Source organism: Syzygium oleosum, unplaced genomic scaffold (assembly GCF_021117445.2).
Source record: "Syzygium oleosum isolate NSW1041296 unplaced genomic scaffold, Sole_v2.1 Sole_v2.12, whole genome shotgun sequence".
NCBI classification, from domain to species: Eukaryota; Viridiplantae; Streptophyta; class Magnoliopsida; order Myrtales; family Myrtaceae; genus Syzygium; species Syzygium oleosum.
Window position 1 is genome coordinate 8,402,602 of NW_026607496.1, and position 18,853 is coordinate 8,421,454.

The 18,853-nt window shown below is 41.7% G+C and overlaps 2 protein-coding genes across 2 annotated transcripts; both read right to left on the reverse strand.

The window, feature by feature from the left end:
• Positions 1 to 4,148: 4,148 nt before the first annotated feature.
• LOC115674120 (uncharacterized) lies at positions 4,149 to 5,783 on the reverse strand. Its single transcript, XM_030596453.2, has 4 exons — positions 5,538 to 5,783; positions 5,330 to 5,453; positions 4,804 to 5,189; positions 4,149 to 4,658 (listed from the first exon to the last, which is right to left on the reverse strand). The coding sequence occupies exons 1-4, from the start codon at positions 5,573 to 5,575 to the stop codon at positions 4,379 to 4,381; spliced, it is 828 nt and encodes a 275-aa protein (XP_030452313.1). The 5' UTR covers positions 5,576 to 5,783; the 3' UTR covers positions 4,149 to 4,378.
• A 5,970-nt stretch (positions 5,784 to 11,753) lies between these two features.
• Positions 11,754 to 15,736, reverse strand: LOC115674186 (probable alpha,alpha-trehalose-phosphate synthase [UDP-forming] 11). Its single transcript, XM_030596528.2, has 3 exons — positions 13,450 to 15,736; positions 13,084 to 13,357; positions 11,754 to 12,243 (listed from the first exon to the last, which is right to left on the reverse strand). The coding sequence occupies exons 1-3, from the start codon at positions 15,429 to 15,431 to the stop codon at positions 11,917 to 11,919; spliced, it is 2,583 nt and encodes an 860-aa protein (XP_030452388.1). The 5' UTR covers positions 15,432 to 15,736; the 3' UTR covers positions 11,754 to 11,916.
• Positions 15,737 to 18,853: the final 3,117 nt, after the last annotated feature.

Sequence of the window (18,853 nt, forward strand, 5' to 3'; positions counted from 1 at the left end):
CCGCTAGTGAACTTGTTTATCATAAACTCATCTGACTGTGATCCTGTCATTTAGTTCTCGGACTGTCAAAACAAAAGTGCAGGTCCATCTAACAAGGCGGATTTTCCCGCTAAAGGGTGCAAAGTGTATAATTTATGAAGGTTTACTTATCAAAAGGTTTCTCAATGTGGACTCTTAACATCAGATCCTTCTAGAACTATTAAGCTCAGACTTGTCAATTAATTCATCAGATAATAAAAAAGCAATCATGAACTGATTTCTTGGTTTTTGATGCTCTGAAAGTAGTGCTGTGTTTATCCTATCTTGCAAGGAAACATGGGATGGGCTGCATTTAACTCCTTCTAGACAGACAGATATAACAACACAGAGTCTTTGGGAATATGCCATTGATTCATCACATTATTTGTCATTGATGAAGAGACTAGTGAAGTCGTGTCTGTAAGAGGAGGTCTGCATCAAGACTTAGCTGATGCAGGTGGATAAGGACTGCTGTGAGAACTTTTATGCAGAAGCAGTTTACCAGACAAACTTGTAATGTGACGACTGTTCTTATAGACATACTGAGAAGAGATTACTTCGGAATAGAAAGCTAGACCTATCTTGGTCATGGATGAAAATTGAAATGATGATTATGTTTGTAAAATTTTTTGAGAGTTGCATGTACAATAAATCAAACTAAGTGCGATCAAGGTGATTCCTTCCACGAAGGTAAATTTTACCTTCACATATCATTTTAGTTTCCTTATAGGATATTCAACAAATTGCTTTCAAGTGGTTCATCGCGATGCTAGAAAGATCCATACCTAGATTTTTTTAAGTATAGGTGAACATGAAAATTGAGTACCTAAAGTGAAATTAAGAGCATTGAGCACGGGATCCATGCACATCCATCATCATTTGATAAAGTATTATATTCTACTCAAAAAAAAAATTTTGGTTTAATATTCAGGTGGTGTCTAGACCAGCTTTCACACACCTCGACCAGTGCACTTCTTCGACATTGGTCAAGTGCATTTTGGATTTTACTCAGATTTGAACCAAGACCATAAGGAGAGGAGCAATCTTCTTTGTCATCTAAACCAATATGTAATTGGTTATTCTATTCGACTTAAACTTGCCAGCAACAAACAGGATGAGGAGAAACTATCTTTCACTTTCAATACTAATATACTTTGAGACTATGTACCAAGAAAGAAAAAATTTAAAACACGAGATTAAGCAACAGCATGTTTGATCCATGCAACAGAGCGTCAAATGGTGAGATTGAGAGAACAAGAAGCCAGTTCATGGAAATCACTCGAACAAAATAAGCACTCTTAATCCGATTGCTGTGCTTTATTCAGCTAAACAGAAAAGTCACGATGCAGTGTTCGATCAAAATCAGGGACAATCATGGGTACTAGGCTGAGAGCAAAAGTGCATGTGTCCAAGCCCTTGGGCCCTGGTCGTAGTACCAAAAAGAAACTCCCAACCCCACTTCACATGCTCTCTGCCATCATTTGCTCCACATTCAACTGACATTGGTTGTGGGTTACCATTTCGAGCCAGATGAAAACTTACCATGAATTGAGGCTCTAGATTTGGTAAGTTGAACATGGAAAGCCCTACTAAATGCATACTGTTTTCGTCTCCCCCTCTGTCTGTTTGGTATGACTATTGTCATGAATTCTTGCCGGGATTATCGTGAAAAACAGAAAATGGGTTCGTGAAAGGTCCGGGCAATTGAGGGTTCAGTTCGAACCTCGTGCGGTGTTGTTAAGAAGTTGGAGGCCCTGGCCGGCGGGCGCCCTGGCTACCGACCACTGGCCTGGAATGGCCAGGCTATTGGCCATGTGCCGAGCGCCCAGATCATTAGGCGCAGGAAACCGCGTGAACTGATTTCAATTGCTATTGAGCCTATTTTTCTGCAATTTCATCAGAAGGTACACTTCCTGGCCATCAAAGCCAATATGTAGGTTTTCTCGAGTTGTGTTCTTAGTGAGAGACTGTGAGGAATGCACCGAGGGACATCGAAGTTTAATTGAGACTGGGAAACGTCTGAGTTTTCGTGAGAATCTGAGTGTGATTTTAGTATTGGTTATCTTGCTTAATATATAATGAAATCTCTTACTGTTTCCTCGGTGGACATAGTTTCAACCAACCAAACCGTGCCAATTTAGTATGTGATTTTTTTGTCCTTTGGTGTTTATTTATTATCCCTAACATGCCTCGGCAAAACGCCATACAATGCTAAAAAAGAAAAAGCATACGATGATTGACATTAAATATGACAGAACATCGTGCTTTCTGGTAAAATGTCGCATAATACTAAATAGTGTCATACTCGATTTTGGCATAGAATACGAGCAAGCCGTCCTAGGATCATAATAAATAGAAGTCTCATTTTGTGAGGGAACGATGTCATGTCTTACGCCTTTATCAAATGTGACTTAAATTACGATTGCATGATGAAGAGTTATACCGCCCTACTACCAAAAAACTCATTTTACTTTGATGCGCTCGAAACTTTTCGTTAACTAATCCTATATGGCATTTCAATCGTTTTTCCAATCCTCCATAACTCTTATAAGCATTTTTTTAATGCTTGAACATGAAATCACGTCGTTATGTGATGTCATATCAGAAAAGTTTATGAAAGTAATAATCAGAAAATTGAAAATGCAATTTTTGAAAAGAATTGAGGGAAAAAAGAAGAAGAAGAAGAAAGGATCGGTGGGAGAGGCCACAATGAAAGTGCTGCCACCCGCCGGGAATGGTGGACAAGACAACCCTTGCAGAGATCACATCATGGGCGACCGTCCCTCGCTTGGCCACCAGTCCTCCCCACGAGCAAGTGAGGGTCTACTTGCCCTTGCCTATGTGGTATTGGCGCTAGGGTTGCCACCATCGAGCAAGGACGAATAGACACTAGCAGTCGTTTGTATTAAGTTACACATGTGAATTGTCTTAAAAAGTTTCACATCGAAAAATTAGTATTATGAAAAGCGATTAATATATTCTAATTGGATCATAACTTATTAATTTAAACTTTCGAATGTAGATAGGTCCAACTATATATATTGACAATTTCGGATTTGGCTTCCCCTTAGCGATCTCCTCAAATTAAGGTATCGAATTTTTATTGCGCCCTCTCAACAACTCAGTGGTGGCAACCCATGCTTGCCAAGCAAACCCTTAGCAGAGAGGGGTGGCACCATCCTCAGCTGTAGGGGTGATCGGTTCCAAGGTAGGTTGGGTCCAGACCTGGAATCTGAAATCAATCATGTTATAATCAATTCTTAATTTTTGGAACTTGAAACCTACCATGTTTTCCCTGGACTCTGTTTTGGAACCGACCCTGTTTTTTCGGTCCAGTTTCAGGGTCTACCCGAGAACCTGTTTTTTTTTTTTTCCTTTTTCTAATTTCATTTTTTTCTAGTAAAATAATATAGATAGTAATGAAATGATTCAAAGTAAAAGATCTACCGGATCGGCAAGCCAAAAAGGCAAAACAAACACACGAACGGTACGGACACCGAGATGACCAAACCCTAGTCCTCTACAACGCGCAGGTAGGCGACGAGCTAGGTTGCGTTCTTACAGAGACTGAGGAAGCGCTTGCAAAGAGAGAAACCGTGAGAGACAGAGGAGGTCGCGAAGAGAGAAGAGAGAAACCCCGAGAGACAGGCTGGGTAGCCAGATAGGGTAACGTGATCTAAGGTTTTTACTTGTTTTTACATTATCTCAAAACCGGTTCTAAAATAGGTCCGGGTCGATTTTTACTTGAAACCGGAAACCGGACCGGTTATAACCGGTTCCCAAAAAATGGAACCGGTTCACGGGCCGGTTCTTTGTTAGAACCGGTTCTCGGACTTATTTTTCAAGTGGGCCGATCCGATTTCCGGATAAACCTGGTCCGATTGCACATCCCTACTCAGCTGCCCTGTTTCCCCCTCCAACATAATCGTAAGTTCAAACTCTTCATAACTTTCGACCAAAAAAGAAACTTTATAACTCTTTTTTTGGTGAATTATTTCAAGATAAACGGTTCACATTGCACAAGGAAATATCAACGGGCGAAGATTCGTGTGGCTGGTGATCGATTGAAGCAGTTTGTGTTTTTGATCTTCCTTAATCCGCAGAGGCGATTTGTGGTTAGACAAGCCCCAAAGAAAACAGAGACTGTCACTGAGAACATCTGGAAAAACCACAGCATGGATCATCACTGCTCCTGCCTACATGTCCCCATTCTCCCACACGCATCGTCTAAAAAGCAGTGAAAATCACTTCACTGACATTTCCTCCCACCTCAAGAAAGCACCAAAAGGAAAGGAAAAACAGAGGCTGTCGCTGTCACTGTCAGTGAGGGTCTTTCACCATCCAAACAATCATGAAATCCTTAGCAGAGCTGGGCAGCTTGAGGAGGTGGGCCGACTCCAATCATGCAGTTTCGCTTCTCCATTGATCTCTGGATGCTTTCTCTGGCATGCCTCAGCGCATCGAGCACTTCGCTGACGCTCGCACTCATTACCATCATCTTCGCGTTCAGGGCTTTGCTCTCTGGTTCTGCTTCGGGCAAAGTGACTGGAACTAGTGCTAATGAATCATTCACCTGATCATCCTCATCATGATCAAAACTGTTCTCGTTCTCTGTCACCGAATTCCTCGCGCCTGTACAACTGAAGTAGAAAGATGTGGGAGAAAAAGGAGTCAAATTTGATCGAGATAAGCAAGACCCAGATTGAAAAAAAATAAATGAATGCACTAAACTGAAAAGAAAAAAACAAAAGAGTTGGCCGCTTGAATCGAATCGAATGGTTTTACCTATGGCCATCAGTCTTGAATTCGTTGTATGCGGGGCCGGATTTCTCAGAGGATAAATCTCCGGCGTTGGAATCACGCTTATCTCCGGCAAGAGCTTTTTCAGGAGCATTAAGCTCCAGATGGTGGGGTGATGCGTCTTTGTTCTCAAAACGAGACTCGGATTCTACTTCTGCTTCTACGGTAATTTGGGCTTCGGAGGCGATTGTGACTGTGGAAGACGAATCGGAGGAGACGATGCCGGTTTCGCAGACGCTGGATTGCTCCGGTTCGTGCAATGCGGGCGAGATTAGCAGGGTCTCGAGCTTCTTCTTTAGGAACTTGAGCTTCTTCTCCGTTTTCGCCCTCAACTTGGTCTCTTCTCTCAGCTGGTTCTCTAGTTCCACCAACTGCAACAGTAGAAGGAAAACTTGAAAATTAAGGGGACAGAGAACAAACCCAACAAATCTTGAGCAGTATACTTTAAACTCGGTAAAAAAAGGAACAAGAAAGGGTAAAACAAAATATAAAGAAAGAATGTGGAAGAGACCCTGTTGGCCATGAGCTGAGCTTGTTCTCCAGCAAATCTGGAAGCCTGTCTCTCTGCAAGGAGTCTTCCCCTCAGGCACTCCATTGTTCTCAAACCCTCCTCCTTTTCTCCAATTTCTTTGACACTGTAGAGCAGCAATTCATCACCCAAATTGAATGTGTCTGTGTGTATGGGAGAGGGTGAAAGAGACACAGAGATGGGAACCAACCTCAATGAGCTTTCTTCTTTGTTGAAGGGTATCACCATCTTCTCCAAGAAATCTGAAACGCCGGGTCAGAGAAACTCAGGAGGAGAAGCGGGAGCAGCACCTTCTCTTCTCTTCTCTTCTCTTCTCTTCTCTTCAAGAGCACTGATGCCAAAACAGAGTCACTTCAGTGGACGACCTGGGCGTCTGCAGACGCATGTCCCTGTGGAATCCACTTGGGCCTTGTCTTCGACCTCTGATCTCACGTAAGAGATCATCTCATGAAGTTAACCAGCACGCTGGCGAATGTGATCATTGGTTTGTCATTGATTAGGAAGAGCTGTTCTGTGCTATATAACGTGTTCTGGGGTAGTCCCATGTACTTTGTTTTGCTTTGCAGGACAAGCAATCCCATAAAGAATTCCGTGAATGCTAAATAATCCAGACTGGTATAAAATAACAGTTTTCTAAATGAGGTGGTGGACCGTTATTGGATACTGAATTTTAGCTCCGCTCGTTTTGAATATCCATTTACAGCTTGCCACGCCATTTAATAGATTAAATTTGTGAATCGGTTGTTGCTAAATTTATCATTTTTCAAAGATTTATTCCGTGTTTGACTTGATATAGTTGATAAAGAGATCCGTCGTAGTAAAAGGAAAACGATGAGATTCGCATTATAAAAATGAGATTGACTTGGGTGAATTAAATAACTTCGGGGGAAAAGTTTACTACTCTTGATAACCTCCGTTTGTTTCGAAAAAAAATCAAAGATTTGAAAAATACTTTCTTAAAAATAACCTCTTGTATCATCTTGCAATAATTAATCGATGAGAAAATATTTTTGTTTCCAACAACAAGTCATGTCCGAACATTTCGTAAATGATAAATATATCTTTTGTCTATTATTTTTTAAAGCGATGCAAATGACCATTTATAAAAAATGTATATTTTTTATATCATTTATTTTTTTTCAAAATAAATAAAACCGTTCATCTTCGTCGATTTGGAACAATTTTATCTTTTTCTTAATTTATTGTCATTTAACAAGTATTGCTCCATCATTTCTGCAAAGAGACAGCCCTGGTTCCTGCACGGATTCAAATTTTGAAAATACAGGGAAATATTTTCCATTTTAATTTTTTTTAAAATAAATAAGTTTGAATTTTGGCTGCTGCTGTCACAGTGTCACGTGATGCAGCTCACCTTGCTCGTGCCTACTTCGAAAAGGACTTAAATTATCTGACTAGATAGGGGGGGACCAAATGCCAAACACTGCAGCGCCAGCCCAAAATAATGTTCAAAATGTACCACCATTATTTCATTTTGGCAATCGAAAATTATTTCGACCGAAAGCAACCATACTTCGTATTGATGATTATTACCTCTTTTGGACAATATAAATGCAGAATTCTTAGTTTATATTTAGTTTATATTGAACAATAATCTATAGCATAGAGACTCGATTACAATTTTATTTTTGGTCTGTTCTACTTTAACTCTCAACTCACTTTCAAATTTTAGCCATGCCTCTTTACAGAGCAAGGGAGTTGAGACCCACATAAACGTCCCCACCCGTAGCCTCCCTAAGAAGGTGAGGAATCGAACTCTCTATCTCTTCCTTTCGAAGTAAGAAGGGTGGCCACTGAGGTAAACCCCAATGACTCTATTACAATTAGAAAGTTCTTACTGCGGTTTTTATATTATAGAATATTCTTACATGTGATCAAAAACGTTTTGTCCTATTGAAAGAAAATGGCAAGGATCTTGTTCTAATGAAATCCTTAATAGGAAGAGTTATAGATAGTGTTTAAAAAATTTCAATACTTGCTGATTTGCAACATTAAAACTCATCACATCTAATAATATTTTTGTTGACGAAATTCATGGTATAAAATGAGGTATGCACCAATCCTAGTTGGAAGGGTGATTATCTCTTAAATTGGGACCAAAAAAACTACTCCAATTGATTAGGTGGCATCTAATAAGTGGTAGTCCACTCGATGAAAAATGCAGCAAAAACGATTACTACAGTAAAAGAAGGCATCTCCAGTTATTTAGGGTGCAAATGATAATCATTTTGTTTATGGAATAAATATCTGGCAGATTTTCTATTTTTATTTCCTGGATGAGTTTCTGAACAGAAATATGCATTTGATAACGATACAAAATTTCTCCCTCTTATGCTTTTTTTCATTCATTGACTGTTGGCACCTGGAAGGAAGGGGAGGGGGGGGGGGGGTGGGCGGTCCACGGTTAGCTGACGAGGGTCGATGGTCGTGTGCAGCAGGCGAGCGATGAATAGAGTTTTTTATTTCTCTTTTTGTTCCAGAAACATAAATGTATAAAATTGTTCACTTCTCATTTCTGTTTCAAACCTATTTCTGGACTAAAAATTTGTTTCGGAAATAGAAAAATGAAATTGCGTTATTAAACAGATTTCTATTCAAAACCTGTAGAAAAACAGAGAAATAGAATAGTTATAATGCGCACCCTTAAAGTACTAGTTGTCAACTTTTTTAGACGACTCCTTAAGAAAGAGTTTTTATCGTTTTGCAAGTGGATTTAAATTGCATCATATCAACGTGTAAATGATTGAGAATATTAAGTAGTATTAGCAAATGATCGAGAGTTGTCTTGACTTGCACTTGACGATTTCACTACTTTCTTCTTCTTTTTCCTCCTAATTTTTTTTTTTTGTTGGAAGTTTCGTTCTTTTATTGTGCCCTTAAAGTTTGAGCCATCATCAATACATGTCCACCTACAAAAAGCTTATCACAAGGCCATACCGGGGGCATTAATGGAGAAGCAAGATATCTAAGAATGCTCAGGAGCTTCAACAGTAAGTAAATTACTATTTCAATGGACCACCTCATCTCTTTTTTTTGCGTAATTAGCAAGAGAGGGACCAATAAATCAGCCTCTAACAAGCGACTAAACACTCATATTAATCATGTAGTAATCGTAGAATCAAACATTATGCGATTCGAGCCTGGGGTTTCAATCGGAACTAGCTTAAACGATCCTTGCGTTGCACGGGTTTGTTTGGAGAATCTCATGTTGAGAGACTATTACGAAATAGCAATAGAGGTAGAAATATTTCTTTCATAGATACGTTACATTAACCATAACAGAAGATATTCAAATGAAAACTCAAAATTATTTATTTTCTTAGAAACATCATGCTGATGAGCAAGAGTACATGCTATTAAAAGAGAGTTTCAAAGTAGGACATGATATTACATAGTGAGGGGTTGTGTGCATTAAACTTTGCATAGATGTGCACCGTACATACATCTATAGAGTACGCTAACCCTTTTGGAAACATCTTGTACCGTGAAGCAAGAAATTGATAGACATTCTCGTGTACATATTTCGGAGATTTTAACGGAGTGGGTAGGTACGGTCCGGCTTTTAGACATGCTTGACGAATATTATCTTGTTGATGCACCGATAATTCCATATAAGTTGACGTAGTTTGGAGATCACAAACTATAGATGATGCATCATTGTCTACCTTTTCTTCTCTAGGAGTTTTGGTAGGACGAGATTCAATCAAAGAAGACACTCCGCGAGGAGTTGAAGTTTCTGAATGAGAATGGTTCGCATCATGAGTTGAACATTCTCGAGTAAGTGATTCAGCATGATTTCGAGAACCTCTTTTATTGATAAAAGAATCAATTGTTTTGTTCACTACAATGAATTTAGGGAAAAAACCACCAAAAACCCCAAACTTTGCCATTTGTGACACATTTACCCTAAATTTTTTTTGTGACACCAAAAATCCCGAACTTTACTTTTTGTGACACATTTACCCCAATGTATTTAGTCCATGGGCATTTTCGTCTTTTCTGCTTTTTCTTTTTTTTTCCTTTCCGTGAGGGGGGCCTCGCCGGCATCCCTCGCCGGCGTCGAGCGAGGGCGGCCCTCGCAGATCCGGCGAGGGCGGCCCTCGCCGGCGTCGAGCGAGGTTCGCCGCCGGCGTCGGGCGAGGTTCGCCCTCGCTGGGCGAGCGAGGCGGCCCTCACCCGACTCAAGCGAGGTCGACCCTCGCCGGCGTCGGGCGAGGGTCGACCTCGCTCGAGTCGGGCGAGGGCCGCCCTCGCTCGCCTAGGCGAGGGCGACCTCGCCGGCGTTGGGCGAGGTCCGCCTCGCTCGGGCGAGCGAGGGCGGCCCTCGCCCGATCTGGCGAGGTCGACCTCGCCGGCGTCGAGCGAGGGCGGCCTCGCCGAGATCGAGCGAGGGCGACCCTCGCTCGACGCCGGCGAGGGTCGCCTCGCCCGATCCGGCGAGGCCGCCCTCGCCGGCGTCGGGCGAGGGCCGCCCCGCTCGCCCGGCGAGGGCGACCCTCGCCCGACGCCGGCGAGGGTCGACCTCGCCAGACGGGCGAGGCCGCCCTCGCTCGCCCGGGCGAGGCGGACTCGCCGACGCCGGCGAGGGTCGCCTCGCTCGGGCGAGCGAGGGCGGCCCTCGCCGACTCAGCGAGGTCGACCCTCGCCCGACTCGGGCGAGGTCGACCCTCGCCCGACGCCGGCAAGGGTCGACCTCGCCTGAGTCGGGCGAGGGCCGCCTCGCTCGCCCAGCGAGGCGAACCTCGCCCGACGCCGGCGAGGGCCGCTCCGCTGGATCCGCGAGGGCCGCCCTCGCTCGACGCCGGCGAGGGCCCCTCGCGGATCCGGCGAGGCCCCCTCGCCGGAAGGAAAAAAAAGAAAAAGCGAAAAGACGAAAATGCCCATGGACTAAATACATTGGGGTAAATGTGTCACAAAAAGCAAAGTTCGGGGTTTTTGGTGTCACAAAAAAAAGTTCGGGGTAAATGTGTCACAGATGGCAAAGTTTGGGGTTTTTGGTGGTTTTTTCCCATGAATTTATTTCACAAGAAACCTGAAATATTAATTTTAATGGAAGTTGAGAGCAAGACTTAATCAAAGAGAGTTTGATTAACTCCTAATCAAAGAGAGATCTAATTAGCTCCTAATTTGTGAGCAAGACTGAAACAAACAAATGCATATGAAGAGACAATCACTTTAATAATTTAAGATACTCATAGGAATATTGGTTTCTCCTCTTGAACGCTCTCGCACCACCTGTTTCAATTTCCTTCTTTAGCACTTGAATGCATACTTTCCTTAAAAAAAGTACACATAAATGGTGGAGGTATGGGCATCACTTTAAAAATTGTCATTGAGTAAGCCTTTTTTCTCAGTGCAAATTGAATCTGAGACAACTTTTTTCCATTTATGTGCATGAAACTTCAGTAGTTCTATAGTCAAGGTTCAAGAGACATCCCTTGCTAATTCATTTTTCTGCCATATTCTTGATTCTTTTGACTTCATATTTCCATTAGCCATTGAAACAGAGCTCTCACCGTTAAGCTATAATGAATTAACTCTAGATTGCGTTAGAGAACGATCGACGACTTCGATCAATAGAACCCTAGCCATCAAAATCACCCCGTGAAACAAGGACAGTGCGGTCAAAACGAAAGTATGATAAATTCTAAATAAACAAAGCATAGTACAATACCTTAACTTAGGTGGTGTGGCCCAAAGCCAATGTAGCGTAGATGGTTAAATGGTAGAGAACGGTCTTGTGCATTTGAGGGCACTCTTCTTTGTTAGGTTAAACAACATTTAATGGGCCGTGGGCTGTAATTAGGATGAACAAAAACAAGATGGACCGGACCTAAAGCAGGCCTCAGGATTGTTGACTGGATGGCCATGGAACGGCCCAAGAATTGGCCACCCTTACGATGACTCTTCTCTCAACTTGGCCGTGGAATTGTAAAACCAGGAATCTTTTTAATACGTTTCACTTTTGAACCTTCATATGAACTTCTCAAGTGGCTGAGCACATCTTGTGCGAGAATTGAAGGATCATTCTTTCTGAAATATCACTGAAGCCATTTCTCTCTTGTCTGTTGAAGCTAAACATCTGTTTCAAAGTAGTCCAACTTCCCTCAGTACCTTAATTAAACCAGAATCTGTACCAGTTTCCACTCCACAACCCGAAGTCACAGTTTTTCGAGTCGCGGCATAAACCGGATACAACTTGCTTGAACGATGGACCGAGGTGTGTCTATAAACTTCTCTTACTTTCTGTTTGATTTCATGTTTGCATTTAACTTGGAAATCATGTGGCTTTCTCCATTTCCACAATGAATTCTACAAATTCTGGTGAGAGAGAACTGATGATAGAATACGAATCACTTATAAATATTTGTAAAACTTGTGTGTGGTTATAACAGATGAAACTGTGAGACTGTGTACCTTTCTTGTACAAGGGGAACTTTTCTTTTCCTACTATTTCTAAACAAATGCTCACCCTCCCCTAAAAGAATTTAATCACAGCAACTACACTTTACCCTGTACCATTATTTCCTGCTCAATCTTTCATTTCATCCTCAAGTTGAAGAAGTATCTTCTGATGAAAATTGAAAACATCCATGTTTTGGTTGTGATGTGGGGGCGGCTGTGAGGCCCTGAAGCAACTTGATTACTTTGGAAGTGCCATCGAGATAGTACTTGGCCATGCTTGGCTTCTGCCCGATGGTACATGTGAAAACTTCCGCTGTAGATGGTAAGGAGGGCTTTGAAACTGAGCGCGCTATAGTCTCAAACATATCCTCGTCTGAGAGGTCATCTCCGATGCACAGCAAGAAGTCAGGCGACTTCCCTCTGCTCCGCATGGTTGATATCAGATTTTCAACCACTGTGCCTTTGTTTACGCCCTGCAATTGACCAAGTAATTAAGCAAGTCTTTCTACTAGAAGCCATCATCTGAACTACAGATGAACCATGCATAGTTGGACTGATGTTGCTAAGAGTGAGCGGTTCTAGGTTCCATACATGTTCCACTTGGAACTTGGAACCTACCCGTTAGAACATATTCCTCATTTTTTGGAACCTGGAACCTACTTTGCATATCTTGAAACTTGGAACCTACCCTATCATAGGCTCTAGGGTTAGTTCCAAGGTCTACTCAGGTTTTAACTATATTATTAATTGAACGATTACAGTGAATCATCATCTTTAATGACCATCTCTTGCTGCTACAATTCACTGACTACAACTTATATTTAGACACACGAATAATATGAAACATTAATAAAGTAAAAGACTCGGTCATAAATCGGAAGCTCAGATTAGTGATTTTAGATTATACACTTATCATCGGATGCCGTGAAATATTTTATGATCGCGCGAAGACATAGACAAAAAAAAAAAACACAAAAATTGTTTCAGGTTTACATCTATCTAGAACCTGGAACTTACTCGTCGAAATAGGTTTCCCAATTTTTGGAACCTAGAACCTATCTTGCATACCTTGAAACCTGGAATCGGATAGGTTCTCACCCGTCCGGTTCTCTATTTTCGAATTTTACCCTTAAACCATGCTCACCCCTAGATGTTAATTGCTACACCAAGAAGTTTTACTATTCACAATAGATGTTGCTATTCCAGATAATGAACCAGTTTTCTTTTGGTAGGATATCAGCCTCCTTTCTGCCAAAAAAGACGCAGGAAAGTTCCAATTCTCTTTGAACAACAGAAGCTAGCCCAGATCATACCTGTGGTTTCACTTCAACAATGTGCTGACCTCTTTTGACGACCACCGGCTTGTTTGTGAGCACACTCTCCAGGTGATCAAGAAGCTCCTTCGCCTGGAATGACCCGAAGTGGGGATCGGCGTTTTGATGGTGCCAAACCAATGCGCTCTCCTTAGCCTCTATGAAAGAGCCATCTGTTGCCTCCACGTAGTGCTCCATTACTGGTTCAGCTATCTTTTTCCATTCGAAATGCATTGTCAATCCGCATGTTTCCCAACTGGAATCTCCAGTCCACCTACAAAGGAACCGCAACAATATAAACACTCGCCAACAAAATCAATCACCTCCAATCTTAACCAATAGTTAAGCATATATTAAAAGCATTACCTTTTAAAATAACCATGCTCTGCTGCAATACCCAACCTTTCACAGGGTGAAAACCACTCTCCTAGAGAATCCTTACCTCTTCCACTCACAATGAAAACAACGTTTTCCGGATCTCTGCATAGGGAATTCAACATCGAAATCACCTCACTGCTAGGCCTTTTGTCTACGGAAGCTTTTGGCAACAGTGTCCCATCATAGTCCAATAAAATTAACCGGTTGTTTGTGTTACGATAAGCAGAGGTGATGTGATCCACCGAGAGCTTCCTGAAGTTGGGGCCTAAAGCGACGACCCTAAAGCCCAAACCAAACCCCACACCCCAACACGTTTTCTGATAAAGCTCCCTACAAGCCCTCTCAAGGTCCCGGTCAAAACTCCGAGCCCAGTATTCGACGTCATGTGAGCTTATGTACTTGTAATGCTTGTCATGGCGCAGATGCTTTTCCAAGTCGCAGATTGTGATTGCCGAGTTCATGGCATCCGCGACAGAATCTATGTTCCACGGATTGACGCGGATGGCCCCACTCAATGACCATGAGCATCCTACAAACTCCGACACGATTATCATGCTCTTTCTCGGAGTGGAGCTCTCGTCAATCCCCAATGCCTTGTCCAAAGCACGGCTACCCTGTCTGCATACAGTGTACTTATAAGGCACATCATTCATCCCGTCTCTAAAAGCATTCACCACAATGCATTCAGCAATCGAATAATACGCAGCCTTTTCTTGCATCGTGACCGGCCCTTTGATGTAAACAATTGGCTCATACCCAGGTTTGCTGTACTTTCTGTTGATCTCGTTGGCAACAAGATCAGTCTCATTCTGAACCTCTTGCACATCTTCTCCGCTACTCCTAGCTGGATTAGTGATCTGAACCAAAACCACCTTGCCCCTCAATTCAGGTTGTACCTCCAGGAGTTTCCCCATCGCTGAGAATTTCAAGCTAATACCTTTGAAAATGTCCAAATCGTCCACGCCCAATATTATAATTTTACCCTCATACTGCTCCTTCAATTCTTTAACCCTCTTAGCTGTTGATTCCATGGACAAATCAGATTGAAACTGACTCATGTGAATCCCTCCTGGCAAAATCTTGACACTCACGGTTCTACCATGGTAGTCCAACTTAATGTACCCTCTTTTCGACTCGTAATCGAGCCCCAACATCCTACTACAGCACGACAAGAAATGCCGTGCGTAATCGAATGTGTAGAACCCGATCAAATCGCAGTTCAACAAGGCCTTCAAGATCTTGTCACGCACCGGGATCGTCCTATAAATCTCCGAAGATGGAAAGGGGCTATGCAAGGAAAACCCAATCTTGATTCTATGGAATTTCTTCCTCAGAAAAGTAGGCAATACCATGAGGTGATAGTCATGTATCCAGACATAATCCTCTTCTGGATTGATCACTTCCATGATCTTGTCGGCGAAAACCTTGTTTGCAGACACATAAGCCTGCCATTGCAGGCGGCTGAACTGAGCCCCTTGGCTCGACATGGGCAGCATGTAGTGAAACAGAGGCCAGAGATAGTGCTTGCAAAAGCCATGGTAGAACTTGTTCTGCATATCTGGAGGCAAGAATGTCGGTATGCACCGGAATTTCTCGAACAGCAAGTGTGAGACCTCTTCTTGATCGGCAAGGTCAATGTCAGGCTTCAGAGACCCTACGTACACGACCTCGACATCGGGTCTCAGCCCATCCTTTAGCTGAAACACCAGGCAGTCTCTGTCCCACTGGAAGCTCCATTTCCCGGTCTGCTTGTCCTGAAGAGCTTGCAATGGAAGGTGGTTTGCGACTACAATTCGTCGCTCCGGGGGGGCCAACCGAATGGCGTCTTCCGACTCTGATATTGGTGATCGATGGCTCTTGAAATCGGAAATCACTCCCGAGGTTGTCATGACTCTAGGAATACGGCCCATGACCCGAAAATCATCTACCGAAAGCAAATTCAAAAGGTCCACGCAAGACTTCGATACCATAACTTCTTCGGACGTAAGAAAAAAGGGATCGATCAGGGGCCGTCTCAAGATTTAAGAACGGGAACTGGAACACCCACCTGAGAAAGAACGAAAGCAAAATGGTCTGCGCTTTTCGACTTCTCTTGGTGTGATGATTCTGGGATTTTTGTTTACAAGCGTGTGCGAAATGAGGAAGGTATGGGAATGCAAGATGGTGAAACAGTTGCCATATCTGATGACTCTCTCTATCTAGCTTTGTCTCTCTCCAATTTGCAAGGAAAGAAAACGGAAATGCACGGTGAAGGACGATGGAGAGGATGAGAACGAAGACGGAGCGGGAAAAGAAAAAGACTGACGGGCCGAATTTATATGGGTTTTTCTGTTACCTTTAATTGGTCTACGGAAACTAGTTCTAAATACACCGTTTACAGGCCTTGGATGATTGAAACTCATATGATTCTCCTTTACACCATGATAGAAATTGTCGTGAGAATTTCAACGATTTTAAGTAAAAGAGAGATTATTTTGCATAAAAAATGTCATTAACTCGATGTGCAATGACATTCTTGAATTTTTAATTTATGTAATATGATCCATGAATTTTTGATACATGTTGAATCTAGTTTATCAACTATATGAAATTATGAGATGTTATCCTTACAATAATTCAAGTTGACGGAATTTGCCGATTTAGCTTCCCATGTAAGTTTGAATGGTAGACCAAAAAATGACATTATACGTGGATTATCCAGGTAAGTTATTCAACTCAAATCCGAATATAATAATCCACATCATCAATTAACATGGATAATCATATTTTCAAATCGAATAAATTAAACAAATTAAAAGTATTATTATATGCTAATTTGAGTTGAATATCTTGCGTGTATAATCCACGTGTATTGTTTTTTTTTGTTCACCATTCAAACGTACCGGATTGGAAGTTAAATCAACAAATTCCATTAACTTGAATTAATGGAATGATAGCATCGGACATTTTCTTAAAAAGTGTCACAGTCAGTCGAGGAACGTTTTAGGCTTTTAATGATGGATAGCTCTCAGATAAAAATGTCGTTCTTATTTACTCCATAATATGCCAATACACAATGGGAATTGAAACACCAACAGTGGAACAGACGGGATTTACGCGCATATGCATGTGGAAGACATGGAAGTTTCACCTCCATTTAAAAAATGCAACATCAGTTGGATGTTCACCAACGTTTTGCCTTCATATTTTCAAAGAAATTTCCGACAGAGAAATTCGTGAGCCGATGGACAGCAGGTGAATATTCTTGTACTACCCCTTATTGGTCCCCAGAAACGGAGGAGGTTAGGTTTAGTCAACAGGATCCGGTGATTAATTAAGAATAAGGGACTAAAGTTTGAGTGTGGGTTCAAAATTGGCAGATCTTTCCACGCCGAAGCCACCAGGAAATCACAGGGTAGACCAAACCGCACCAACATGCCAAACTTCGCTTAGAATTTTTGACTTTGCCACGAATGTTATAGACCAGGAAAATTTAAAAAAAATAAACAAATATTTAGTCACGTATTTTCCTCGGGTGAAAAGGTCCAATGAAGCTGTGTTTTTTTTTTCCTTGTTTAACGACAGAAATAATCAAATTAAAGAATTAGGGGTAGGTCCATGCACTCCCATTCTTGATCTATCGCCCTTCTCGAAACGGTTTTATACCAAAGAATATGACCACTAATCTTTGGTCTTTCTCTCTAGCTGTTTTTTTTTATTATTGTTATAATTTCACTTTTAAGATAAATTATAGGGTTAATATCATGAAAAACCTCAAACTGGTACACCAGTGATAAATTTACCCTCCGTTAGTTTCTGTTAACTTTTACCGTCACGTTGCTAAGTTGGATGACACGTGGCAGTTCATGGGTGTACCGGTTTGGGGTTTTATCCCTCCGTTTGTCATAGATATACCAATTTGTGATTTTTTGCGGTATTAATCTAATTTAAAGGTACCCCTCCATTTGTCACGGGTTTACCAATTTGTGATTTTTCGTGGTATTGATCTACTTTAAATGAGGGTAAATTTGTTACATGTATACCATGTTGTGGTTTTTTGTGGTTAAAAAATTAGTTTGAGATAAATTCGTCACAAGTGTACTAGTTTGGGGATTTTTTTGATCAAAAAATTAGTTTGGGGTAAATTTATCACAAATATACCGGTTTGAGGTTTTTGGTGGTGTTAATCCTAAATTATATGCCATAAAGATGATCTTATGCTAAAGGGCAGCCCACAAATATTTTGATTAGCTGGTTTTACTAGAAAATGACAACCCTGGTGGTTGCCAAAAGTCACACATGTATAATATATTAGCCCAATAAAGTAATCTCGTCTTTGGGGCATTTCCTTCTTGGAAAGTGATTAACATTAAATTAAATCCCAGAAGATGATCATTCATCTCCAAATTTGGAGCATTAAAACCCGATAAGCTTTGACAAGATTGATGACTAGGGTAACGCGCACACGTCAAAAGCCAGCAGCAATGAGTAATTTAGATGATGTGCAATAAGAAACAATTAATCGGTCAAATTCAGACACAGCGGGTCGTCCGTTGAGTTAATATGGATTATAAATGGGACTAAAAGACAGACAGTCGTCGTTAGCTCTTCGGATGCATATGGCCCGAATCAAAAGAAACAACGTGGGTAATAAGCAAGAATACGACTGTACTTATTTAAAAAGACTTGAGGAGACAAATCTAATTGTAGAATATATCAAATGATAATGTTGGTTCGTCGATGATAAGAGTGCAGTGGTCCATAGCAATTTGCCACGAAATTGACAGAGCATCCCTTCCGTGAGGGCGTGTGCGTGCGTGTGTACACTTGGAAAGGCTCCTATATGATGCATGTCTGAAACTAAAAACAGCGTGTCTATATATTTTATATTGTTAAAGATGATCAAATCCAAATGGAACATAGTTGTTAGAAACAAGGGTCACGGTCTAGAGATATGGATCGCTCTCAAGGTTTTCTGAAGGATGGACCGTGACCGATTCATGAACGAGAAGGCGGACCTCGAGAATACTAAGTCTTAGAGTCTTTTTGATGTGTTCTAGAATACTCCTGGGAGCGAGCATTATTGTAATTGTACCTTATTCTTGTAATTCTATTGGCTGATAGAGGGGTGGCCTTTGATTGGGGGATAGAGAGGTGCAATCTCTACTGTTATATCGAGGAGAGATCTATAGATACGGTCAGTCCCAAACTTGTATATAAAGGGGTCTCCTCCCTCATTAATACATTTCATTCTCATGTGAAATACAATCCAGAATTTCTTTCTCTAAGATTCTTGTGAGTGAGTATGAGAAGGCTCACTTGGGAAGAAATTCCTAAGGCCGCATGGGTAAGGGAACGCTAGATCGATATCGATCGACCTGTGACACAAGGATGATAGTTTTTGGAGTAGAAT